This window comes from Microcaecilia unicolor, chromosome 1, assembly GCF_901765095.1.
Source record: "Microcaecilia unicolor chromosome 1, aMicUni1.1, whole genome shotgun sequence".
Taxonomy (NCBI): Eukaryota; Metazoa; Chordata; class Amphibia; order Gymnophiona; family Siphonopidae; genus Microcaecilia; species Microcaecilia unicolor.
The window spans coordinates 119,415,140-119,442,232 of NC_044031.1; the positions used below are offsets into that span (position 1 = coordinate 119,415,140).

General features: G+C 40.8%; 1 protein-coding gene across 1 annotated transcript in view; it reads left to right on the top strand.

The window, feature by feature from the left end:
• RSU1 (Ras suppressor protein 1) overlaps positions 1–27,093 on the top strand; it is a 330,064-nt gene that overhangs the window by 50,068 nt on the left and 252,903 nt on the right. The window contains exons 4-7 of the mRNA XM_030199611.1: positions 10,670–10,790; positions 15,286–15,404; positions 17,305–17,387; positions 17,618–17,732. Coding sequence (XP_030055471.1) covers positions 10,670–10,790; positions 15,286–15,404; positions 17,305–17,387; positions 17,618–17,732 — 438 coding nt within the window. The remainder of the gene's footprint in view (positions 1–10,669; positions 10,791–15,285; positions 15,405–17,304; positions 17,388–17,617; positions 17,733–27,093) is intronic.

Sequence of the window (27,093 nt, forward strand, 5' to 3'; positions counted from 1 at the left end):
ATCAGATCCCGCAAAATCAAGATCTTGTTACATATTGACCTCGCATTGAAGTAATATATATCTCTGCACAATCTTTTAAGAGCCATATTTCATGTGTAAAACCTGATTTATCTGATTTATAAGCAGAATATATGTTATAAAACAACCTCACTACAAAGCAGTTTGCATGCCAGATATGAGCCACTGTTTAAAAATAGGGTGACTGTTATTTTTCTTCGCCCCCCCCCCCACGAAAAAAAAGTATTTTCACGTAATGAAACCATCTCTACAGGTGATGTAAGCATACGTTCTACAGTTTGCAGAAAGAACTAGAGGAGTGTTAGTCAGTTGACATTTGGCTTGCAGTTTGCCTGTGCAGATGTGTCTCTCTACAAGCAGATGTTTCTGCTCATCTGTTCTGATATGCTGCAGTATTTAATATACATCCTATGCATATTCAATTCAGGTTGAAACCCTTCATACATATTTAAAGCAACCAACATACCAAGAAATATTTAAATTTATGACTCTTCATTAACAAGATTTGTCTTTAATCATTAATTACTGTTCTATTTAAATCACAATTTTAAAATGAATATTTATTTAATCCAATTAAAATTTGCTTTGAAAAGATGAATTTATTTAGGTATTTAAATTAAAAAAAAATCACACATTGTGAATGTTTTATTTGAATATTATAAGATGAACTCAGTATATGTTGCCTGACCTTTAAGCACCAGAATTGAGGTTAAATGAACTGAGCCTAGTAATAATTAGATTAATTATTATGTTCACTTTTTTCCACAGTCCATGTCTGATACTGATATTTCAGTAACTGATTTCATAAAAAGATTTTTTAAAGTTAGATTTTATAATTTAACATTTGATTATTTGATATTTCTTAACAAACCTTTTTTGATCTTTAACTTGCAATGTCTTATCAAATGGGTTCAAAGTGAATTAATGGGAACAATAAAATAATGCATATATTCTGATCATGTGGAAAGTCAGTTTGTAACAGGCAACCCTTCTTGTTGTTCCCTCATATGGTAATGTTAGGTTAGATACTTCACGAGATACAGCCTTTAGCTGTGTAACACCTCTTCTCTGGAACTCACTTGCAATGGATATTAGGCAGGAACACTCGCACAAGAAATTTTAAGATAGGTGTCAAAACTTGGCTGTTTCATAAAATCCATGAAGAATGCTTTACCGTGAAGCTGGCGTTTCTAGTTCCTATGTTACATTAATACATTTACTGTCTTCCTTATGTTAAATTAATTTAAGTAAAGTCTCTGGGTTGAAAATGTTGTGCTGTTATTTTTCCCTCTGCTCTTTGCTGTACTTTTATTTTTTTATTGTCATGTTGACTTTTTGGTACCAACTTGTTAAACATTGTAAACTGCTCTACTATTTACTGTGAAGAGGTATACCAAATCTTCTGAAATAAATAAAATAACAGGCATCTATATGTTGCACCTGCTTTAAGCAAGGTATCATCCCCTAGATTCTATAAAGGTCACTGAAATTTGCGTGCCGAATTTTGGGCACGATCCTGAGATGCACGTGCAACATAATTCTACAACAAGCCAATTAATGCCTATAGTCAGTGTTAATTGGCAATTTGGATTTACACACGCTTCTGTCTGTGTGCTATTCTATAAAACTGCATGTTGAAATTGTCTGTCTCGAGCACAACCCAAAAGGGGGTGTAGACATAGGAGATGCACGGGCATGATGTTATAGAATTCCAGGGTTGTGCACTCAATTTGCGCACCAGGATTTACATCAGGTTTCACTGGGTGTAAGTCCATGCCCAAAGCTGGTCATGGGAATCAGCACTAAGCACTGTTTTATAAAGAGTGCTTGGTGCAGAGCATCCTTTAAGAATGCGATTTCAGCGCAGATCTTTCTGGTGCCTAACTTTCAGCACCATTTACTGAATTCAGCCCCATATGCACCTGTACGCCTTTAGTAGAATTACTTCTGGGGAAAATAGGCGTGCCCACTGGCACCTGCTCCGAATAATCTGTGTGTTTGTATGTATTTGTGAAAACCCTCACATATGCACCTGTTTTTTAAAAATTTGCATGCAAGTGCCAGTACCGCTTGTGCATATATAACCAAAAAGTGTGCCTACTTCTTATATTCATGTGTTTGTTTATATGCATTTATATTCTGCTTATACACTGTTTTAAGCAGATTAAAAAATTATTAGAAAAAAATACAAATACAGATTCAGTGTAAAACATAGAAGGACCATATTTTTAAAATGGCAATAAGGTTTTGCAGTTGCCATGTGGTAATGAAAAAAATTTAACGCATGGTAACTGCAGAACCTCTACGTTAACAGTTGGTGGAGTTCACAGTAAGGAGAAGTATATGGAATAAACAGACAAGAGAGGGAGTTAGGGGCATGAGAGAGACAACCCTTTAAAGTGAAATGTGGATGGAATAGCAGAATGGGAGACCATGGTAGGATTGAATGAGAGTGAGGAGAGGTGCCAGAAAGATATTAAACAGTGTTGGAGCCAGAATGGAGCCTTGAGGGACACTGAAAGGGAGAGAAATGTTGGGGAATGTGAAAGGTCATGAAATAGCTGATAAGATCTGCCAGAGACATGGCTGCGGAACCAGCAGAGAACTGTGCTGGAGATTCCTATTGCCTTAAGACAGTTGAGAAGAAGATAGCGGTCAACAAAATCCAAAGGCAGAGGAGAGGTTCAAAGAAACTACCACCACTGAACAATGCTGGTCAAGAACTGTCGTTAATGTATCCTGGAAAGAAACGAGTAGGGTTTCAGTGCTATGATATTTCCTAAAGCCTGCCTGGTAGGGGTGTAAAATCAATGTTTTTTTTGCAGAGAGTCACATAGTTATTGGTGATATGGGGCAGAAACTGATAGGATCCAAGGGTCAAGAGAGGTGTGATCAGAGCATGCTTCCAGAGACTGGGGATGGTACCTGTGTTCAGAGAGATAAGGAGAATGGGACAAAATAACGGGAACACTTGGTGTGTGACTCTCTTGAACAGATGAGCAGGCCAGGGGTCAAGAGGAGAACCTACGGAGTTCATAACCTGCAGGATGGATGTAACAGGAGGAACAAAGAATTAATTGAATGTATGCCATGAGGTAGAGAAAGTGGTAGACACGGAAGAGAGGAAAAGGAGGAAGAAGAAGAGTGACCAGTGAGAGAGGAACGCAAGATGGAAACTTTGTTCTACCAGAAAGAGCCCAAGGTAGTAAGTGGTAAAGTGGAAGGGTTATAAGCTGGTGGCTCAAATATAGGGGGAATTACTTCAAATATAAAAATCCCAAACATGCAGAGACAATTATAACTCTAAGTAAATATTCTGCCACAATTATTCCAACACAGTACTGTGAAATAAGTACCCTCAAGCTCTAAAGTATCTGTAATTATTTTGTGAGGTATGAGAGCATTAAGTTTAATAACCATTGCATCCAGCCCTTGGTCATAGGAGCTGTAGAACTATCAGCCATATATTTATAACAGCTAGTATAACCAGCTCACTCAAGAAACAAATCGCTGTCTTAGCCTCTTTAGTCTTTAGGTGCCGTAGAGGGGCATTTTCGACCAGGGACGCCCGTCTCTAAGGGTGGTGCTGCGAAGGGGTGTGGCCGACCGTATTTTCGAACGAGATGGCCGGCCATCTTTCATTTCAATAATACGGTTGGGGCTGGCCAAATGTCAGAGATGGCCGGGTTTGAGATGGCCAGCCTCGGTTTTTGCCGATAATGGAAACCAAGGCCGGCCATCTCAAACCCGGCCAAATCCAAGGCATTTGGTCATGGGAGGAGCCAGCATTTGTAGTGCACTGGTCCCCCTGACATACCAGGACACCAACTGGGCACCCCAGGGGGCACTTCTAAAAATAACAAAAAAAATTAAAATAGCTCCCAGGTGCATAGCTCCCTTACCTTGGGTGCTGAGCCCCCCAAATCCCCCCCAAAACCCATTCCCCACAACTATACACTACTACCATAGCCCTAAGGGGTGAAGGGGGGCACCTACATGTGGGTACAGTGGGTTTCGGGTGGGTTTTGGAGGGCTCCCATTTTCCACCACAAGTGTAACAGGTGGGGGGGATGGGCCTGGGTCCGCCTGTCTGAAGTCCACTGCACCCACTAAAACTGCTCCAGGAACCTGTATACTGCTGTTGTGGACCTGAGTATGACATTTGAGGCTGGCATAGAGGCTGGCAAAAGTTTTTAAAGTTGTATTTTTGAGGATGGGAGGGGGTTAGTGACCACTGGGGGAGTCAGGGGAGGTGATCCCCGATTCCCTCCAGTGGTCATCTGGTCAGTTTGTGCACTTTTTTGGGATTTGGACCTGAAAAAAAAAGGGTCCAAATAAAGTGGACCAAATTCTCGCCAGGGACACCCTTCTTTTTTCCATTATCGGGCGAAGCTGGCCATCTCAAAGCACACCCCCATCCCGCCTTTGCTACCCTACCGAAACGCCCCCCTTCAAGTTTGGCCGGCGCCGCGACGGAAAGCAGTTGGCGCTGGCCAAAATCGGCTTTTGATTATACCGATTTGGACGGCTTTAGGAGATTGCTGGCCATCTCCCGATTTGTGTTGGAAGATGGCCAGCGATCTCCAAGCTGGATAGTGAGCAATTCATACAATAATCCTATGAGTGAAAACTATAACAGTCCAAAAACTTATACTGGTAACAAGATTGTAACCATTGCATTACATATGTCTAGTGTGAAAATCAAGATAAAGGGCGAAAATCCTAATGATGTTTATTTATTTACTGGGATTTATTAACCGCCTTTATGAAGAGATTCACCCAAGACAGTGTACAGCAGGTACAGTTTAACATAAAACTTACAATGTTAAAAGCATAACAGTAAAAATGGCCAAATATAAACATGAATACAATAAATGAGGTAAACTTGAGAGCAGCAAATTAAAACCTAATAGGAATACCATGAAACAGTATAAAAAATATACACACCTAATGGCACTGAAATTCAAATAACACAGGTATAATACAATGTCAGCACACCATCAATGGAGCATGCATCAGATCATTCAAACAACATAGATATGATGTTAATACTTTTCTACAATAGAGGTTATGCCTGTGGTCAAATCATCATTCTTTCAAATTCACCTACTGAGTAGATTAAAACCAATGTTGTCAAGTTATGATTTTACAATTGTAGTGCAATATTTGGTGATGCAAAAGGTAGATTATTGTAATGCCCTTTATTGGGGGATGGCCTCATCTCAGTGCAAAGCACTACAGGTGATTCAGAACACTGCCACACAATTGATTTTGGAAGCAGCTAGATTTGAACATGCTGGTCCATTGTTTAAGCAATTACATTGGTTACCAGTAGAATCACAATCACACATTTTGTTTAAAGTACTGGTACTTATTTATCAGGCTATTTATATTTGGCCCAAGGAATTCGGTGAAATTTTATCCTGGGACTTCTAAGTGTAACTGAGTCTAGCATTCATGTCCTTCTTGGATTGATCTTCTTTTCATTTAATTGTTGTTTAGAATTGTTACCAACAGTTTTGATGGGGCAGTACGCTGGTTTCTACAAAACTAAACTTTAATCCATGATTCTAATCACACACACAACTTCCCACAAAATATGTGGGATTTATTTCTCTTTAGGAATTAGTGAAGGATTGTACTTTTATTCTTGGCCCCTTTCACTAAGCCACGCAGGTGCCTACGTGTGCCGAACGCGCGCCAAATTGGAGTTACCGCCCAGTTAATTTTAATTTTGGCACACGTCCACTATGTGCGTCTGAAAAATACTTTTTATTTTAGTGCCATTTGATGCATGTAGGTCATTACCGCCCAGATTCTTTACCGCTAGGTCTATTGCTGGCGGTAAGGTCTCAGATCCAAAATGGACGTGCGGCAATTTTCGTTTTGCTGCACATCCATTTTTTGACAAAAAAGAGGCCTTTTTTACAGGCACGCTGAAAAATGGATCAGCACGCACCCAAAACTCGCGTCTACAGTACGTACCGCAAGCCATTTTTCAGCACACCAAGGACCCCTCTGTGTCTTTAGAAATTTAAGTTTTTCCTATTCCTTTGCACTGTGATGTTACTAAAAATTAGTGTGAAAAACAGAAGTAAATATTGAAGCGCCTCGTGGATCTATTTTGAAGAACGTAGGTAAAGACTGCTACAGCTGTAGAACTGTTCGTTTTGATTACTGATATTTACTTGCACCTAGGTACACAGACTGTGTCATAAAGTTTACTGGATCAGTGTGCTGGCCGTGTTTACGTTTTTCACTTGCAGAGGCAAAGAATTAAATTATTTTATTTCCATTGCTAGTTTCTTTTATAATTTATTTTAACCTTTTATCTACACAATAGTATTCACATCATGCTGTCAAGTTGCTTTCTTCATATTTCTAGATAATAGGCAAGCATTGATCTGTTGCTAATCTGATGCAACCTTTTGTGTGTATTGATCATTGTTCTTTGCTCAAGGGAAAGAAATAAAAAAAATGGTTTGGTTGAACAGTTCATCATTTCACTCTGAATTTAAATTGCTGTGATTCAGTGGACATGTACTAAGTTATTTGATTCAAGGTTACAGTTTTAGTTAGATGCCCAACAATATAGTCATCTCTAGTTGTGTAGAGGAATGTGTTCCCAGCGCGAGACAGAGATGTCAATTTATACAGTGCCAGGCTAGATTTTTGGACCTACCTGGATTTCTGACCACCTTATCCTGGTTCATTCTGGGACTTGCAGTAATGATTTCAGTCGGTAGGATCAGGCACTACAAATCCCATACTGCTTTAGGATGTAAATTCAAAATCAGGTCCAGCCTGGAACTAGATAACAGTTTTCCATTCATCCTGCTTGTGCTCAAAGTGAAAATGATACAAGCAATCGTTGTGATAACTGTCAACACTGTAAAAAATACAGGGTACTAGAATCTAGTGGACTGTTAACTGTGTAGAATTAACTGAAGACAACTAGGCTTCCATTTATGGGTTGGAGTAACCATAAATGTCAGTTTTCATAGGTAGGTCATTGTCAAATTGGTTTTCATTTTATTGAAGTCTTTTGTCAAGCCTGATCTCTGTTTGCCTTGGTAACAAAGTTGAAGATATGTACAAATGATTCAGAAAAGATCCGATTTCCTTATAGATGCTAGTAAAGGATTTCTGTCACTCTTACTATATGTAACCTGGGTCTCACTCCCAGCACAGCTTCCTGGGGCAACGACTAGCTCTCAGGGTCAGGTACCCCTGACCCGGACCACAAAACAAAATATTCACTCACACATATACAGTTCTTGTCTTCTCTCACTTGAGCTTGGGTGTAGGCTGGGGCCGGACTTACTTCGTTAGGCTGTAGGGTATTAAACTGGGCTTCACTGGGTATTCTTTGATAGTCCGGGAACAGACACTTCATTCTCACTTAAAAAAATACTCACCACTCCAAGGATTGTATTTATGCAACAACTTTACTAAACTTATGCAATGGGCAGTCCAATTCCTTTCCAGGCTTAAATCAAATTCAATTTGTACGTCTTATATTCCGCCAGAACCGATATACTCATATCACCCCTCTCCTCAAGTCACTTCACTGGCTTCCGATCAGTTACCGCATACAATTCAAGCTTCTCCTCCTTACCTACAAATGCACCCGGTCTGCGGCTCCTCACTACCTCTCTACCCTCATCTCCCCCTATGTTCCCGCCCGTAACCTCCGCTCACAGGACAAATCCCTCCTTTCAGTACCCTTCTCCACCACTGCCAACTCCAGGCTCCGCTCATTCTGCCTTGCCTCACCTTATGCCTGGAACAATCTTCCTCAACCCCTACGCCAAGCCCCCTCCCTACCCATCTTCAAATCTCTGCTTAAAACTCACCTCTTCAATGCTGCTTTCGGCACCTAACCTTTCGAGAAATATAGTATGCCCTATCAGATCGACTCTACACTTGTCTTTTAGATTGTACACTTGTCTCTAGATTTACACCTGTCTTTTAGATTGTAAGCTCCTTGAGCAGGGACTGTCCTTCCATGTTAAAATTGTACAGCGCTGCGTAACCCTAGTAGCGCTTTAGAAATGTTTAGTAGTAGTAGGATGCAAACTATAAATCCAGAGCCAACTATGGATATGGTGTATCTTCTCAAATGCAATTTATAGCCATACGGGGTCAGACCAATGATTCATCTAGCCCAGTATCCTGTTTCCAAACAGTGGCCAATCCAGGTCACAATTGGGCAGAAACCCAATTATTAGCAACATTCCATGCTGCCAGTTCCGGGGCAAGCAGTTGCCTTCCCATGTCTGCCTCAATAGTAAAATGGATTTTTCCTCCAGGAACTTGTCCAAGCCTTTTTTAAACCCAGATACGCTAACTGCCGTTACCATATCCTCCAGTAAAGAATTCCAGAGCTTAACTATTTGTTGAATGATAAAAACATTTCCTTCTATTTGTTTTAAAAGTATTTCCATGTAACTTCCTTGAGTGTCCCCTAGTCTTTGTACTTTTGGAATGGGTAAAAAATCAATTTACTTCCACTCATTCTACACCACTTGGATTTTGTAGACCTCAATCATGTCTCACCTCATCTGTCTCTTTTCCAAACTGAAGAGCCCGAACCTCTTTAGCCTTCGTCATATGAGAGGAAAGGAAAGGATAGGAATGGAAAACAAAAATGAGGATGTTATAATGCCTATCGCTCCATGATGCGACCGCACCTGGAATATTGTGTTCAATTCTGGTTGCCGTATCTCAAAATAGATATAGTGGAATTAGAAAAGGTGCAGAGAAGGGCGACGAAAATGATAAAGGGGATGAGACGACTTCCCTATGAAGAAAGGCTAAAGCGGCTAGGGCTCTTCAGCTTGGAGAAAAGGCGGCTGAGGGGAGATATGATAGAGGTCTATAAAATAATGAGTGGAGTGGAACGGGTAGATGTGAAGCATCTGTTTACGCTTTCCAAAAATACTAGGACTAGGGGCATGCGATGAAGCTACAATGTAGTAAATTTAAAATGAATCGGAGAAAAAGTTTTTTCACTCAATGTGTAATTAAACTCTGGAATTCGTTAACAGAGAATGTGGTAAAGGCCGTTAGCTTAGCTGAGTTTAAAAAAGGTTTGGATGGCTTCCTGAAGGAAAAGTCCATAGACCATTATTAAATGGACTTGGGGAAAATCCACTATTTCTGGGATAAGCAGTGTAGAATGTTTTGTAGTTTTTTTGGGATCTTGCCAGGTATTTGTGACCTGGATTGGCCACTGTTGGAAACAGGATGCTGGTCTTTCCCAGTATGGCAATACTTATGTACCCTTTATCATTTTGGTTGCTCTTCTTTGAACCTTTTCTAATTCTGCTATATCTTTTTTGAGATACGGCAACCAGAACTGAACGCAGTACTCAAGGTGTGGTCACACCATGTGTAACTTAATTAAGCTGCTAATTGGCCTTGACCAATTATTGGCTATAACTTCTCTTAATTGGCACTAAGGGTCAGTTATATGCATAACTAGCCTTAGTTGATATTCTGTAAGCTGTATGCTCAATTCCAGAGCATGCAGATGCCAAATGGGATGTGGGCTTGTTTTCTTTTGAGGAAAAATCTGTAAATTTAAATTTTAGTAAGATTCCCATTGGTGATTCTACTGTTTGCAGCAGATTTGTATACAGGATGTGTGGTATAGAATTAATCATTGCTGTACATGGCATTTTTGAATATCTCTGTTCCGCTCATCCTGAGAGCCTTGCTCTTAGCGGATTATGATTTTACTGCTGGGTAGTAAAAATAAAGGGATAGATTTTCAAAGGGGAGGCTTTAGGGCCCCTTTTACTAAGCTGTGTAGGCACCAAATTGGCGTTACCGCCCAGTTACCACATGGCCCTTGCATTAATTTTAATTTTGGCATGCGTCCAAAACATAATTTTGTGGCAAAATGAATGCAGTTAATCAGTTGGTGGTATTTGGCTACTATCCGGTTAGCTAACTAGGTGAAGTTAGGATAGCAGAAGCTGTCCTAACTTTACCCCATTAACTAACTGGGCAGTGGGCTGCATATTAGTGGGGGGGGGGGGGGGGGTGAGGGTTAGTTTTACCAATCCCCCAGAAGTCCCTTCCCTCCTACCGCCCCCCCACCCCCGAAGCCTACCTTAAGGATGGCATGGTGGTTTGAGTGAGCAGGAATGTTCTCTAGTTGTTCTTGCCTATGCTGGCTCCGGCTTCAAAATGGCCCTGATATGGGCACCATTTACTGAATCTACTCTTGTTGCTGCCATGTCCTCTAGTGGTAGTCTTGCAGTACTACTGCTAGTGTCTAATTTTTCCAGCCCTGCTACTGGATATACCGCAAATAAGACTGCATTCGTTTTGTAATTTCATTTATTCAGGAAAAAGAGAATAATTTATGAAAGTATTTGATTTTTCTGCTAACTAATATCTGAAATGCTTAATCTACATTTTTATTGTTACAATGTCTAGGTAGTTTTCTCCTAAAAGGTCACAATTGCTATGAAATCATTTTGAATAGAAATGCTTTGACACAAGTTTTCAAAGGCAGTATGTTCTCTTTAAATCAAGTAGAATCTATTGTGTTAATAAAAATATATTTTTCAGTTTTACTGTGATTGACAGTGCCTTATGTTGAATAATAACTCATATTGTCTTTATTCAATTTCTATAGCTGTACCACCAAATATTGCCGATCTCAGGAATCTGGAAGTGCTGAACTTTTTCAATAACCAGATTGAAGAACTTCCAACTCAGATTAGTAGCCTTCAGAAACTCAAACATCTTAACCTAGGGTATGTACCAAAAGGGCAACATTGATTTTCTCTTTTGCCTGTTTACCTGGGCTCATCTGATGTCACTGATGCACTTCTGAAACTCCAGTAGCTCTTTATTTAGCATACTTTGAGGAAAATTTTATATAAGCTGTGTGGGTTAGAAAATGGACACACCAAACACAGCGAAGTTGACTTAAAGAATGTTCAAACGATGTTCCAAAAGTCTAATAATTTATTGATCAACATCCAAGACTCGACATGAGCTGTGTTTCGGCCAATCCAACCTGCCTTAGGAATCTTCTCAAGGAGGTCTGTACAATGGAAATACTTGCAGCCTTAGGGACAAATTGAAGAAATGCTTACTTCAGAATACCTCATACACAGTTTTGGAATATAGTCTGATCATTCTTTGTCACCTTCACTGTGTTTGGTGTGTCTTTGCGACTGTGAGGGCTTCTGTTCTTCTGTATGTAACCCGGGTCATACCCGTGCGCTAGCTTCAGCCCCGGGTCACATATGGGCTCATTTTCGAAAGAGAAGGACGTCCATCTTTCGACATAAATCGGAAGATGGACATCCTTCTCCCAGGGACGTCCAAATCAGTATAATCGAAACCCGATTTAGGATGTCTCCAATTGCAGTCCGTCACAAAGACAGCGAAAGTTCAAGGGGGCGTGTCGGAGGCTTAGCGAAGGCGGGACTTGGGCATGCCTAACACTTGGATGTCCTTGACCCTTAATCAAAAAAAACAAGGACGTTCCTGACGAACACTTGGACGTTTTCACCCGGACGTGTTTTTATTACGAATAAGGCACAAAAAGGTGCCCGAAATGACCAGATGACCACCGAAGAGAATCGGGGATGACCTCCTGTTACTCCCCCAGTGGTCACTAACCCCCTCCCACCCTCTAAAAATATCTTTAAAAATATGCCGTGCCAGCCTCAGATGTCATACTCAGGTCCATGACAGCACATGCAGGTCCCTGGAGCAGTTTCAGTGGATACTGCAGTGCACTTCAGACAGGTGGACCCAGGCCCATACCCCCCCTACCTGTTACATTTGTGGAGGAAACAGCGAGCCCTCCAGAAACCCACTGTGCCCACATCTAGGCGCCCCCCTTCACCCGTAAGGGCTATGGTAGTGGAATACAGTTGTGGGTAGTGGGTTTTGGGGGGGCTCGGCACACAAGGTAAGGGAGCTATGTACCTGGGATCAATTTATGAAGTCCACTGCAGTGCCCCCTAGGGTGCCCAGTTGGTGTCCTGGCATGTCAGGTGACCAGTGCACTACAAATGCTGGCTCCTCCCATGTCCAAATGACTTGCATTAGGACGTTTTTGACATGGATGTCTTTGGTTTCGAATATTGCCGAAAGTCAGAAACGTCCATGTCTAGGTACGTCCAGATTTAAGGATTTGGACGTCCCTGACGGTATTTTCGAAACAAAAGATGGACGTCCATCTTGTTTCGAAAATACAGGTTTCCACGCCCCTGGATTTCGCCATTTTGCAAGAACGTCCAAATCGCAACTTGGACGTTCCTTTCAAAAATGCCCCACATTCATGGCCACTCTGCCTTCACTTACCAGTTCCAGCACACATGCAGTTGAGGTTGGGAGTGGGTCAAGAGTCTGGAATAGAGTTCTGGGGATTTGGGAGACACGTCTTCAGGGATCAGTTCACTCTTGCTTCTCTGTCCCCAAAGACACACTGTAATCCACAGTCTATACAAGAACTCAAACTTTTATTTTCCAGCTTTGCAGTGGCAGCAACATCAAGCAGTCTTTTGTGATCCAACTCTAGGTAAACACAAACTCTGTTCCAATTCTTCTGATGTTCCGCAGGGGAACTCCTTTACCACTTCTGTCCTCAGGTTTATTTACAATGCCAAGTTCCCGTAATATGTACTGTACATATATACAGTTCTTCTGTTCATGCTTATCCCTTGGGCAGTGTTCTTCTTCCTGGCTGCTTCTCCTCCTTTTCTGTACAGACTCAAAACTCTGCGGGTTCAAAACCTCCTCTAGTCTGACCTTCTGCCAGCAGTGACCCCTCTCTGGATCCACCCTGATCTCGGGACCAAGCTCTCCCTGGCTCCAATCCTCTGCTCCTGAGCTGAGTCCCTCCTCTGCCAACCCATAGCACACCCAATCTCCCGGTTTCCCTCTTTCAGGAGCCGCAACCCTCCTTTACAGGCAGTGATCACATTCCTTACTTAGGATTCCCCTTTTCTCTTTCTGGTCTCTTAGCAGGGGACCATCAGGCAACCAAAGACGACCCCTCTCTACTAGGCATAATTGCAACCTTTATCCCCTTTGTCACTCCTCCCTCCTTGTCATTCTCTACAAGGGCAACTCTTTTCTTCTGCATTCTGTTTCAAAACCACTCCCCTAAGGCTGGGTTTTCTCCAACACAGGGACATGCTACCAATCCAGCCCCCTAGCAGGGACCTCCTTCCCCCCAGGGCTCTGGCAAAATCTATCACCCTATCAATGGAGTATTACATGTGTTTTCGTTGGATTAGAAAATGGACATCCAGATCCATGCACACAAAATAACTGTAGTGTTTCAGAAAAGGCTGGGTGAAAGTTAGAGCCTTTTCTGAAATACGATAGCTTCACTGAAGAAGCACATACAATTGGCACAATGCACAACAGGAGCAGTCATTTTAGAAAACAACGCATTCAAAATAAGAGCAGCATCTCTAGGGTGTGCACATCTAAGTAGTGTTACATGAATGCTTGTGGTGATTTTGGTAATTATGCCCCAAATTTTATAAATGGTGCTTAAAATTGCATGCAGAAATTAGGGTGCCAATTTCCACATGCAGCTTCATTGAGTAATGAGCCAATTAGTGCCAGTAATGGGGCGCTAACAATCAGTTATTGGTGGTGGCAACAATTGGGATTTACATGCACATTTTGCTAGGTGCTATTCTAGAAAGATGTGTGCTAAATCTTTTAGCTCACAGTTGAATAGGGGTGTGGCCATGGGAGGGGCATGGGTGGGTCAGGGGCATTCACTAAAGATGCATGCAGTATTGTAGAATTTGGGGGATCCACGAGAGGATTTACAGCAGGTTTCAGTTGATGTAAGTCTTCGCACCTAAAAGCTGGGTTCGGATCCCAGCGCTACGTGCTATTCTGCTGTTTATTGAATAGCTCTCAGCACACATTTTTTTAAGTGCCATTTACTGAATCTAGTATTGTTGCTATAGAAGTTGGCTGAAGTGTTGATCCATTTGGAAAATGACTGTACAATGGGATTGATAGTAACCTTTTTAAATGAATAGATTTTTTAATAAAAACATAAAAGAAAAAAAGGGTAAAACTAGTGATAAATAGCTGTGAGGTTTTTCAGAGTCCCAGTAAAGATGCTGAGTAGTGTCAGCATCTGGGTGTTTGAGATCTTTTCCTCGTATGTTCATAGAACATGCAGATCACTGTATTTGATTTACACTGGGTTCTAAAGTGGGTGACATTTTGTAAGATTGTTTTGCGTATCAGTGTGTCTCCACTTTATGTTTTTGAATTATTACTTGTATAAATGTGGATTTTGGAAATCCGCATGTCAGCGGAGTACTGATTAAGGAACCACCCTCCAAAGCTCAAATTATGGCACTTTGAAGTGGTGGTATATGCCAGAGAGGTAAGCACCATTTCCTCTTCAGGCTTTTCTTGAAACCCATCTTATTGTCATACAAAGTAAATTACGTTTTAGTAGAGGTCTAATACTGACCAGTACTTAGGCTATCCAGTTGAAAATACCATGCTTTTTTTCTTGGATGGAATATATATCGACTGTTTGCTGTCGTTCAGTTTTGCAGTGGCCATTGGTAATATCGAAGGAGATTGGCCCTTAGATTGAGATGAATAACTTCTGTCCTAGGCAGGCAGCAAATGTCTCCTTCAGATATCTTTGCAGGAGTATCATTGGTATACAAACCGTGCCCTCTGCAGTGTTCTCATTTCATGCTCAGAGGTGAGATGAATACTGAAGCCAGCAAGAGCTGGGAATAAGCAGTACTGGTGCACAAAGCCAAGCTGAGGCAAATTTTGTTCTTGCATTATAGCAAAGCCTCAGCGGTCAGTGACCAGTAGAGGGAGCTCACTTATTGTGATTTGAAATCATGGAGCACCATCAGTGTGAAAATGTTTATTGGTTGAAAAGTGAAGGCATTTATATTCTGTAAAATCATATTGCATAATAATATCATAATTAGAAAGTATTCTTGAGCGGCAAAATCATTATCTAAAACAATTACAAAGAGCTTTAAAGTCTGATGGGAAATAATTGGCATCAGTGGGTTGGATAGCGTGATTTAGAACTTGAAGCTACATAGAGGTGCTTGTGAATATTTTGATACATTTGGTAGTAAATTGGAAAGCTCATAGTTTGTCTCTCTGCACCAAATTGGATTTTTTTTGACTGGATACAAGAATATTATCTGTAGTCTGCACCTTCTGTGTGTGGAATTGTGAAATTAATATCACTGTATGTTGTGTTTGTAACAGTATGAACAGGTTAAATACCCTGCCCAGGGGGTTTGGCTCTTTGCCAGCTCTTGAGGTCCTTGATTTGACCTACAATAACCTGAATGAAAATTCTCTGCCTGGGAACTTCTTCTACCTCAGTAAGTAACTGTTCTAGAATACTTTACTGCTGAAAACATGTTTTCTTGTGAGACGTGTAAACACATACTCTGTAGGCAGCATTTAGCAGGCATTTTCTTCTCTTGTGATGCCTTCTAGGATATTTGTTCTAACAGTTTTATATGATTAATTAGTTAACTTAGGGGGTCTCTTACTAAAGCGTAGCTTGAGTTGTCTGCAGCAGGGCCCATTTTATTCCTATGGGGCATGCTGCAGATAACTCGAGCTAAGCTTTAGTAAAAGACCCCCTAAGGGGCTTTGTTTACTGGACAGTGCTAAGTGGTTAGTGTGGGTTATCCATTAGTATAAACCCCTAGTAATGTCTACACCATGCTAGGAGTGGAGGAGTGGCCTAGTGGTTAGGGTGGTGGACTTTGGTCCTGGGAAACTGAGAAACTGAGTTCAATTCCCGGCACAGGCAGCTCCTTGTGACTCTGGGCAAGTCACTTAACCCTCCATTGCCCCATGTAAGCCGCATTGAGCCTGCCATGAGTGGGAAAGTGCGGGGTACAAATGTAACAAAAAATAAAATAAACACATATATGAAGGTAATCTCCTTTCATTCAAACCAACATCTAGAACAATTAGGAGATCTTAATAGTTAGTCAATTGACATACAAATCAAACATCTCATATGTGTTTAGAGGAAAGGCCTCAAGAAGCCCACGGCTATATTTCTTTAGCTCACGGGGCTGGGCTGCTTCATCATCAGCCCGAAAACCTCTGAATGTATGGTTTAGGTTTTGAATATACATTTTTTGTGTAATGGTTTTGTTGTCATTACACAAGAAATTTATATTCAAAACCTAAACCATACATTCAGAGGTTTTCGGGCCGATGATGAAGCAGCCCAGCCCCGTGAGCTAAAGAAATATAGCCAGGGGCTTCTTGAGGCCTTTCCTCTAAACACATATGAGATGTTTGATTTGTACGTCAATTGAGTAACTATTAAGATCTAATTGTTCTAGATACACAATGCTAAAACCAGCCAGCGTGCAGTGCAAAATATAGGGGCGGGATCCGGACTGGTCACGGGCAAAGATCTGGCAGGATCAGCCCTTATAGCCAGCACATGGGATGTTACCGCATTCTATCCCTCAGGACTGCTGCTATTGGCAGTCAGGTAGTGAGCAAAACCCAACAACAACGTAGCCTGACCCCTTCCCAAAACAATAACTCCCCCCCCCCCCCACCTCTTGGACCACAGCCAGACCTCCCCAAGTTGTATCCTTGCTTGTCTTTTGCATGGGCAGGATTGGAAGGGTCAGGTTGTGGTCTTTGGGGACTGGGGGATCTAGATTGGGGAGATGCTAATGGGGGAGGTGTAGCTTTGGCTTTGCACTTGCTGTATCTTAAGGGTTTTTTGTTTCTTACTAAGGCATGGTAAGTGCAAAACCTTAACACACTTTAATAGATACTTGTACACTTATGGGGATGTTAAGTTAGTACTAAGCAAATAGTTGACTATGAATTATGAATAGAGTTATGGCTTGTTTTTCTGTGAAGGATATAGTTTGGATTAAATACTGATAGACAGTAAACTTCATACAGTATATATTTTGCTAACACATGAGATGCAATAGGAAGAATATAGATTTTCAGACAGCATTGCACCTTACTGTGCCAAAATCTTCCAGACACTTGCATGATAGAAATTGTTAATCGTGTCAGTTCCTGTAGATAGATGCCTTCCTGAGTACACTATCCTTATAATAAGCTGGTGAGGCTGAGTTTGACCTGCTTGTTATTGTGAGCCTTGGGTATGTCAAAGGCTTTTCACCAAGTCAGAGTTATTAATCAAACCTGACTCTCTTTATTGATCAGGCCTCAAACGGCTGGTTTGTGAGCCACCCTGTTTACATACTGCTGTTTAATTTGCAGCCACCCTGCGCGCACTCTATCTAAGTGACAACGATTTTGAAATCCTGCCGCCAGATATTGGGAAGCTCACAAAGTTGCAGATAGTAAGTAATTTATCTAAATTCCTGGAAAATCAATTCACTTTTCACAGCGCTTGTAAGAGTGGAATCAAATCAATTTGAAAAAGTGGAGGGGGGAGGGGAGGGTGCTTATTTTGCAGGAATAGACTACTGTGCCCGGCGCTGTTGCTTGTTTATCTGCAAAACCTGGTTAATAAATTGGCCATGTCACAGAAGGAGAAGAGTAAAAGCTTTTGCATTGTGCTTTCTTTTAGATCAGTCTCAGGGATAATGACCTTATATCGCTGCCTAAAGAAATTGGGGAGCTCACTCAACTTAAAGAACTTCACATCCAAGGAAACCGGCTTACTGTATTGCCCCCAGAGCTAGGTAAGACTAGACAAGTTTTGCTCACTTAGTTTTACAATAAATGCTATGTAGCTCACTGTACATGTGCCTGTAGTAGCACTTGGAATACTTAGTGCATGCATATAAATGTAGCCCTAGTCTTAACCTTTTCTCCTTGGACAAGTAAGATAAATCGAACACAACTGTGGGGTGATATCATTTGCAAGTGCTGACACAGACCACCTCTATTAAAGCTCAGAAAAATCAAGAAGACATTTTGAGTCATGCACAGGCATTCTACGCAGCCACCATCTCATTAAGGCCCTCAGTCAACTTTTGTCTGCGCTGCAGCGGAGTCACATTTTGCTAGTACAGGACTTATGCAGATGATTTGATTTTTGCAGCTGATTTAAAAACCTTTCTATTTTATCAGGCATTTAATATCTCGGATATTGTAACTTTAAGGATGAAGTTGTAGTAATGTATTTGCTGGTGAATTAGATTTGTCTCAGTTGTACACGTTGTTTCTTCTTCTTTTATGAGTGTCAGTGTTGTTATCCATCAAGAACTTTTGGATTGTTGTGGAATAAGAGTTGTTAAATACATAAATAAATGTCAACTGGTTTCCTTTGCACTTCCCCTTGGGAAAACAAAATCCTAAAAGCTACCCTCCCCCCTTGTCAAATGAGTTCCACCTCACCAGCCATCTGCTCTGGATTTCTTGATAATCAGTCTGGGAGACAAAGGTTCAAAGTTCAAAAAAACCTTTATTCTTCAACAGACTTCCAGAAGCACGCACAGTCTTGACCCGTCAAATGCATGAGCAATCTTGACCCTACATGGGCCGTGTTTTGGCATAACTGCCTTCCTCAAGGGTCTTCAAACGCATGATGGAAAACCAATTCGTGTTCAAAAGACATAAATTCCAAATGTCAAATCATTAGACTCAAATGCACCGGTGAGCCAAAACCTAAGTGTGTCTTGGCGGACGCCAAACGTTAAAAACAAAGCTTTGGAAATGCCCACTTCCTAGAAGATATGCCCAATAAACAGTTTGAAGGTGGGCTGGTGGGGTTTATGTTACCGACATACACTGGTCACAGTGTCGTGACCTTGCATGGGAAGATATTTGGCGGCTCTCCTTCATGTCATTGGATCTAAAGTGGCTCCAACTTAAATATTAGTGAAGACCACTGCATTAGTATGTCTGTTATACCGCTAGATTTCAAGAACCCTGTTTATAGGTAAGAAACTTTGCTCTAGCAATGTTTGTAAACACTTTGGGGGCAATTCTATTACTGGGTTCCACAATTTAGGTATAATACATTGTTTAGATGCCACATGTTGAATGATAGTTCTATAGTGTAATCTGGGCACCAAGATTTTATTATAGAATACTAGTGTAAATTGGCATCAATATGTCTGCATTCAGGCATGACCACTTAACCACCATGTCATTTACAGGCATAAGTGAGTGTGCCTAAATACCACGATTTAGTGCGTACCTTACTGTACTCTGTAAGTTACGCACGTAACTGTTGGTCATGCACAGGCCCCCTGTGAATGCCCCCCTTATGTTTATATGCTAAATGAGTTGTGCGTGTCATTTATAGAGTACTGTAGTGTGCTCAGCTAGCATTTGTGTATGTAAGTGCTACTGATCTTATCAATTTAGGTGTGCATTTGATATGCAGATTTAGGCACCATGTTATTGAATGAGGGAATTTGACTTTATGTAGATGAAACAATAGCAGATGGAAGCAGTCAGATGCTGGAAATTAAATTAAATTATCTTATTTCAAATGTATGCAGGCAGAGATGCATACTTTTTTGCCCTTTTTTATAGCGTGAATTGACAAGGCGGCATGGAACTCTCATAAAACACACCAGAGGGCAGTGTAAGGTAAAACAAAAAATGGAAAACTGTATTACTATGTACAAGAGAAATAAACAAGCCTGTTTCCTCATAGGTTCAGTACTCTTCATGGAAGTCTCTCAAACACAATCTCACTTTGAAGAATCTACCTCTGGCATGTCTACTCTCTCCCATGTACAATGTCTTCATTACACATTTAGTTCAGCAACCAAGGGATTCTGAGCCTACCTTGGCAGCCTTCTCTTGTACATGCACTCATTCCTGGAATTCCTTTAAGCATAAGCTTCGGACTTCTCACTCAGTATACAAGGTCTGAGCTAAGGCTACCCTTCTTCCCTGGAACTCTACCAGATATTATAATCTAAGCCAAATCACCTTGTGAGGATCCTTGCCCTCAGGACCTCTCCTGGAGACCTCTTGCCTCAGGACTTCTCTGATCCATTCTGCTCCAGGGCATTTAACCTCCTCCTGACCTGAACTCTGCACCTCTGACTCAGCTTCTAACATATCAGGTTTAGCCCCACCTGCCATAAGGTGGCTAAACTGCAGCGTCAGTGAGGGAGTGTTCCTAGGGACATCAGCCACTGTACCACTTCCTCACATCCCCTTTTGCTCAAAACGTAAATATGGGCTTAAACAAGATGCAGTATATTGGTAAATCAGGGTCAGCAAACGAGTTTTTAAAAATTCTTCACTTTAAAAAGATACAGATAAAATCATTTTTTTTCTGGTTGTCAGCCAGGCATATTCTTCCATACAGCAGTGCTGAATACAGATATTCTAAACAAGGTAATAATAAAAATAAATTACTTCTCACCTATTCAGCTACCCGATATAATTATGCCATTACAGTATCACCACCCAGATGCTTGTTCAAGTTCTTAAAAGCAACTTCTTTTCAAATGAATTTTCTTGGCCATTCCTATTGTCCCTAGACACTTATACTCACCTAGTTGTAACTAGAGCTAAACTCCTAGAAGCATTCATGTGTAGTTAGCAGAGTTTTGCTGATTTTAATTCTTTCCTATTTCTAGCTCAGCCATTGTAGCGCCAGTCCTCTAGCCAAGAGTCATAGGGCCATAATAGTATCCCCCTGCCTTCCCAACAGGGCAAATGTGCTCTTAGCCAGCCAGCAGGAATTGCTTTATCGTGATGTCTTTGAATGTTCATTCTGTAGCACTGGTAGTCCAAAGATCAGAAGCTGGGTTATAAAATGAAACCCATCGCTCTTGTAAATCTGTGCACAGCACTGCTGTTGAGACATTGGGCTGGCCCTGAGGTAGAGATTTATAGCCATCCTTGAAAAGAATCTAAGAACTGTTTTGGTATTTAGTTTTTGGTTTATGTAAAAATACTTATGTTTTCCTGATCACTGTTGGTTCTCAGTGGATTCATTACAACGGATACAGTACATTAACAAAAAACAAAACAAAACATATACTGCCAGATTCTATATACATGCCTAGTGTTCTGCACGGAAATCTAAGCTTATTCCAAAACGCGCGTAACTTAATTGACTTAACAAGCAATAATGAGCACTAATTGGGAATAATTAGAATTTACGTGCACAAATCCTTAAGCGTATTCTGTAATGAACATCGTCTAAATTCTAATGTGTACAGTTCAAAAGGGGTGTGGCTATGTGCGGGAAAATGGACATTTCTTGGGCATTACAAAATTTACGCACATAGTTACAGAATATGGCCCAGTGCTTGTAAATCTATGCGCAGGGATTCACACCACGTTTTCATTGGTGTAAATGGACACGCGTAGTTTTAGGCACTGAGAGATCAACTAAGCATATTCTATATACCACATCTAAATCTAGGCACTGAATACGCTTTGGTGGAAATGTTTACAGTTCAGATGTTTTAGGCACCATATATAGACTCTGTCCCATAATATCCAAACAAAATAGACTTAATTGCACAGAAACAAATGCATGCTGGCAGACACTGGAACTTACTATACTTGTGTGGGATATTTCTTTTTCTGGTTTTGTTTACTAATAGAGTATGGCTGATGTATTTATTTATGCTCTATGCTTTATTTTTGTACTGTTTTCTTAATGTTTTTTTTTTTCTTGTATCTGTGCAAACCACCTTGTTTATCTTAAAGGTAGGATTTCAAATGGTAGTAGGTTAAACTGGCAACATCAATACTACCATAGCATTTACAATCCGTACACTATAAATTCAGGATATAATCATTCAACACTACAAATGAGAACATCAGATCCATTAAAAATCACTCCTATAATTGTAGCTCATCCCCGGAAGCCAATCCTTGAGTCCTCTTGCTCTTTCAGTCCAGTTAATTGTTTCTTTACCAATATCTCAGCTTTAACCATTGAAATAAAATAGTTTTTTTTTAAATGTTTATTGGTGATCCTTCAGAATCATAATATTCAGTCATAATTATCTGAAAAACCAAGACACTCTACATGAATAGTGGAACATTTTGCCTTTCACATAACAAAAAGAACTTCCTTCCTTATAAAATCAAGCCTAGTGTCCTTCTGGCTGTAGCCACCGCTTTGTCGCATTGTTTCATCACCTTGAGATCCTCACACACCGTCACCCCAAGGTCCCGCACCAGAACTGTGCTTATCAATCTCTCTCCTCCTGTCTGGTACATCTGTTTTGGATTTCTGCACCCCAAGTGCATCACTCTGCACTTCTTGGTATTAAATTTTAACTAATATAACAAAAAATAATTTTGTCTAACTTTGTCGATAAGGAGCGATCAAACCAGCATGTAATGTAATCTTTAAATAATAAAACCTCAACAGCCCAGGGGGATCTAGAAAATGCCCCAAAACCCCTGAAAGGCAACTATCATAGGTTTTTAGCCTCTTTTTTTTATTATCGACTATAGCTTCTTTCTTCTATCAGGTCCCACAACTCCTGGCGGTGCTTTTTTTGATTTTACCGACTATAGCTTCTTTCTTCTATCAGGTCCCACAACTCCTGGCGGTGCTTTTTTTGATTTTACCGACTATAGCTTCTTTCTTCTATCAGGTCCCACAACTCCTGGCGGTGCTTTTTTTGATTTTACCGACCATAGCTTCTTTTTTGTATCAGGTCTCATAATTCCTGATAATGTGTTATAAATTGTAATCAGTGTGTAATTTTGAGGGGCAGAATTAGTTTGAGGGTGTGTGTGTGTGTGTGGGGGGGGGGGGGTCATTGGCCCCACATGAACTGCAGTTTTTGTTTATTTATTTACTTATTTATGGCATTTAGATCCCAGATGAAACAAGAATTAGGTTGAAACCTAGTTTAGGGGTGTGCCCCCCCCATGCAAACTGCATGTCTTGAATAGGAAAGAGATGTGTAAAAGATAATGTTGTGAGGTGCTGTGTGAGGGGATACTGGCCCCCCCAAACAATCTGGAAGAGGAAAGAGAGGGAAATTATTTGTCCTGGTGGGAACTGTCCTCCCTGGTGTGGTGGGAATTGTCTTAGATAGTAATTGTCCAGATGGGAATTGGTGGGTGGAAACTATCCAGGTGGGAACAGACCTAGAACCCCTCCCATACCTCTCGTGGGGAAGACTGTCGCTTCTTACTGGCCCCAACAGATCTGGTTTCCTCTTCTTCTGGAGTTAGCCTCCAAAAAACTGTGGAGATTGGAGTGTTTTCTGACCCTCATCACGCAGAACGAGGAGTCCCTTCTGCATACCAATCTCCAGTCTGTAGCGCTCACAGCTTGGATGTGGAGAGCCTAGAATTCGCTTCTTTGGGTCTTTTGGAGGGTGTGTCTCAGGTCTTGCTGGCTTCCAGAAAAGATTCCACTAAGAGGTGCCATTCTTCAAATGGAGGAGGTTTGTCATCTGGTGTTAGAGCAAGGCCCTTGATCCTCTTGCTTGCCCTACGCAAACCCTGCTTGAATACCTTCTACACCTATCAGAGTCTGGTCTCAAGACAACTCTGTAAGGATTCATCTTAGTGTGATTAACGCTTATCATCAACGTGTAGAGGGTAAGCCCATCTCTTGACATCCTGTAGTAGTAGTGCTTCATGAGAGGTTTGCTTTTGTCTAAACCCCCCATCAGACCTCCATCTGTGTCATGGGACCTCAACATCATTGTCACCCAGCTGATGAAAGCTTTTGAGCCACTGGATTCCTGTCATCTGAAGTACTTGACCTGGAAGGTCTTTTTCTTGGTGGCCATTACTTCAGCTCGCAGGGTCAGTGAGCTTCAGGCCTTAGTGGTGGATGCACCTTATACTAGGTTTCATCACAACAGAGTAGTTCTCTGCACACACTAAGTTCCTACCTAAGGTTGTGTCGGAATTCCATCTGAACCAGTTGATTGTCTTGCCAACATTCTTTCCCCGACCTCTTACCTATCCTGGCAAGAGCACCTTTCACACCTTAGACTGCAAGTGAGCATTGGCCTTTTACTTGGAGCGGACTAAGCCCCACAGATAGTCCACCTAACTTTTTGTTTCTTTTGATCCCAACAGGATGAGAGTCACCACGGGGAAACACGCATTCTCTGATTAGCTGACAGATTGCATTTTTTTCACATATGCCCAGGCTGGGCTGATGCCAAGGCTCCAATGTCAGAGCCAAGACTGTGTTGGTAACCTACTTGCGGTCAGCCTCCATTGAAGAAATTTGCAAGGCTGCAACATGGTCTTCAGTCCAAACATTCACATCTCACTACTGCCTTGAGCAGGATACCCGACGCAACACTTGGTTTGGACAGAAAATACTGCATAATTTATTTAGGGTCTAGAATCCAACTTCAAGATCCGTTTTGTTCTGTTGCAGGCTGCACTCTCACTCAGTTTATATATAGTTTCAGGTTGATCTGTGTTCTGACCTCGCCATTGTGAGCCCCAGTTTACCAATTGTTATTGTTTTTAGTGAGCCTGGTTGCTAGAGATTCCCCACATGTGAGAGTAGTAGGCCTGCTTGTTCTCGGAGAAAGTGAAAATACCTGTAGCAATTATCCTCCAAGGACAACAGGTCTTATATTCTCACAAACCCTCCCACTTCCCCTAGGAGTTGTCTCCTCATTTTTCATATGCTATAGTATTTGACTGGTGGTCCTGCGCTTTCGTGGTGGGCAGGAAGCTTTTTAAAGGTTCTGTTATTGGTATTTGTGTTTAGATTTGGTGTTGAGGTTTGCAACATAGGCTCTGAGAAGCTTCTTTGCAGGATTTGGTGTTACTTCACAAAGTATGTGGCAGTGAAATTACTTTGTTGCTATTATTGAGGTGCCACCAGAATTAGAATACATTTTTTTCTATAGAAAGCTTTAAGAGGAAACATTCTGGCTATATTCTGTATGCTACAGATTCCACAGGAGGTGGAAAATATCTTTACTTATTTTATTATTATTTATTTATTACATTTGTACCCTGCGCTTTCCCACATACAGCAGGCTCAATGCGGCTTACATAGTAAAGAATCATTATAAAGGACATGTAATAAGAACGTTATAAACTGTGAAAAGCACAGTGGCAACAATGCCCAAGAATATTTGAATTATTATATGGAAGGTAGACAAGGATAGGATAGAAAAGGTAAAATGGAAGGAGATTGGGAGGGATATGGCAAAAAGGATGGAGAGGAAAAGATTGGAGATTGAGTATAAGGGGATTTGAAAATAAGGTGAGAGGTATAATTGGTGTCAGAGTCAGTTTCATCGTCAGAGCAGGAGTATTGTAGGTGGGCTGGTAGAATTAAGTTGGTCCAGTAGGGTAAGCTTGCTTGAACAAAATGGGACTTTAACATTTTCCTGAATGGTAAATAGTTGTTAATTGCTCGGATGTTGAAAGTATGATTTTGCTTATTTTTATCAAAGAAAATTCTGGGGCTTTGCTTCATGTGATTTTTGATGTGTTAACATTTGTGAAAAAATTTAAGGTTTATTAACTTGTGTAATTGAGTTGTTATTGAAATGAAAATTTTATATTTTCCTTGCATCCTTTATTATTATTTTTTAAGTAAAATGAATTATATTTGGTCTATTTTTTGTTTCTGCCACACTGCAGTGTTCGGTGTGTCCCAACAGAAGAAAGATTGCGAACCACTAACCTAGATTGTGGGGATGGGGTGTGTGTGTGTGTGTGTGTGTGTGCAAAACATTAATAAGAGGATTACTTTATTATGCTTCTACTACCCACATTTGAGGAAGTATGTGGTTTATGTTGATCAGGAATAGCTGTTTTGGCACATTGTGGCTACTGCCACTTAGTAAAAGGGCCCCCAAGTGCACACTAAGGTATTATTTAGTAGTATCCCAAGAAACGCTACTACACCTAATACATGGTGTCCACCCATATTAGCTCTGGGCCCACCCAAAATGTCAAGTCTGACTATGCCATTGGTTACACCTGCTTCAGAACAGGTTTAAATTTGTGAGTGAGGTATGTGCGCTTTTGGGGATAGTTCTGGATGGCTATTTTAATGGCACATAGGCATCCATGTTGCAGTCTAAAATACATGAAGAAAAGAATTCACTAAAATATCCAGAAAATAGTTGTGAATCAATATATGCTACTTCTCTATAATAAATCAGCAGTGAAAATAACACTGATAATGCATGTAAATAGAGACCATTAGAAAACGTTTACCACTGCAACTGCAGATAATGAAACAACTGTCGTCTTATGCAGATATGACACTAATTATCTGTAGTTACAGTGGTATGCTTTTTCTGATAGTCCCTATTTACATGCATTATTAGTGCTGTTTTCACTGATGATTTATGGCAGAGCAGATTTGACATTTTAAAAATAGGTATAAAATAGACATCTTTTTGGACTCGTATAGGTGTTTCTGATATAAAATTTATCCCTTTTATTGACATCAAAATATTTAGTTGGAGTTGGATGTGTCAGGGTTGATTGAGTGTATAAGTCTTCACTTGTTTCCTTTCTAATGCGCTGTACTCATTTGTGTGCTGTCAATCAATATTTAGCAAACTGAGGGATAGAAGCAGAGCACCAGGCTTTCATGTGATAAAGGCCTTTTTATTGGGGACTTGCTTGATTTTTGCTAGATTATATGTATCAGGTAAATATGTGCTGTACGTTCTGATTATTTTTTTAATCCATGTATTTGCTAGAAAATGTTGAGCTGATCTCTGTTTCCGATCTGACTTTCTATAGTAGTGTGTGATGAGGTGTTCATGATAATTAAATGTATATTTGACTTGAAACAGTGACGGGCCCTGTTACACTTTGATTGTCAGAAGTCCTAATTAGACATGGCTAAAAATGCCCATTGTAGCATTATTGTACCTGGCTTTGCAGATGGTGGTGATGTTTTGTCTTGGCAAGTACAAAAATTCAAAAGAACTGTATGTCTGGAAATGTTGATCTATTGCTTCTCGCCAAACAGCCATTTTTGTGGAATTAAGATGGATGAGGAACTACCAAATATATTACCACTCTTGTGCTGATCTTTCAAGTTTGAGACACCAGAAAGGAATGACTGTAGTAATCATTTATTTTTATTCTACAGTACTTAAAGACCACAGTTTATTTTTTTTTATTATTTCTTAGCTG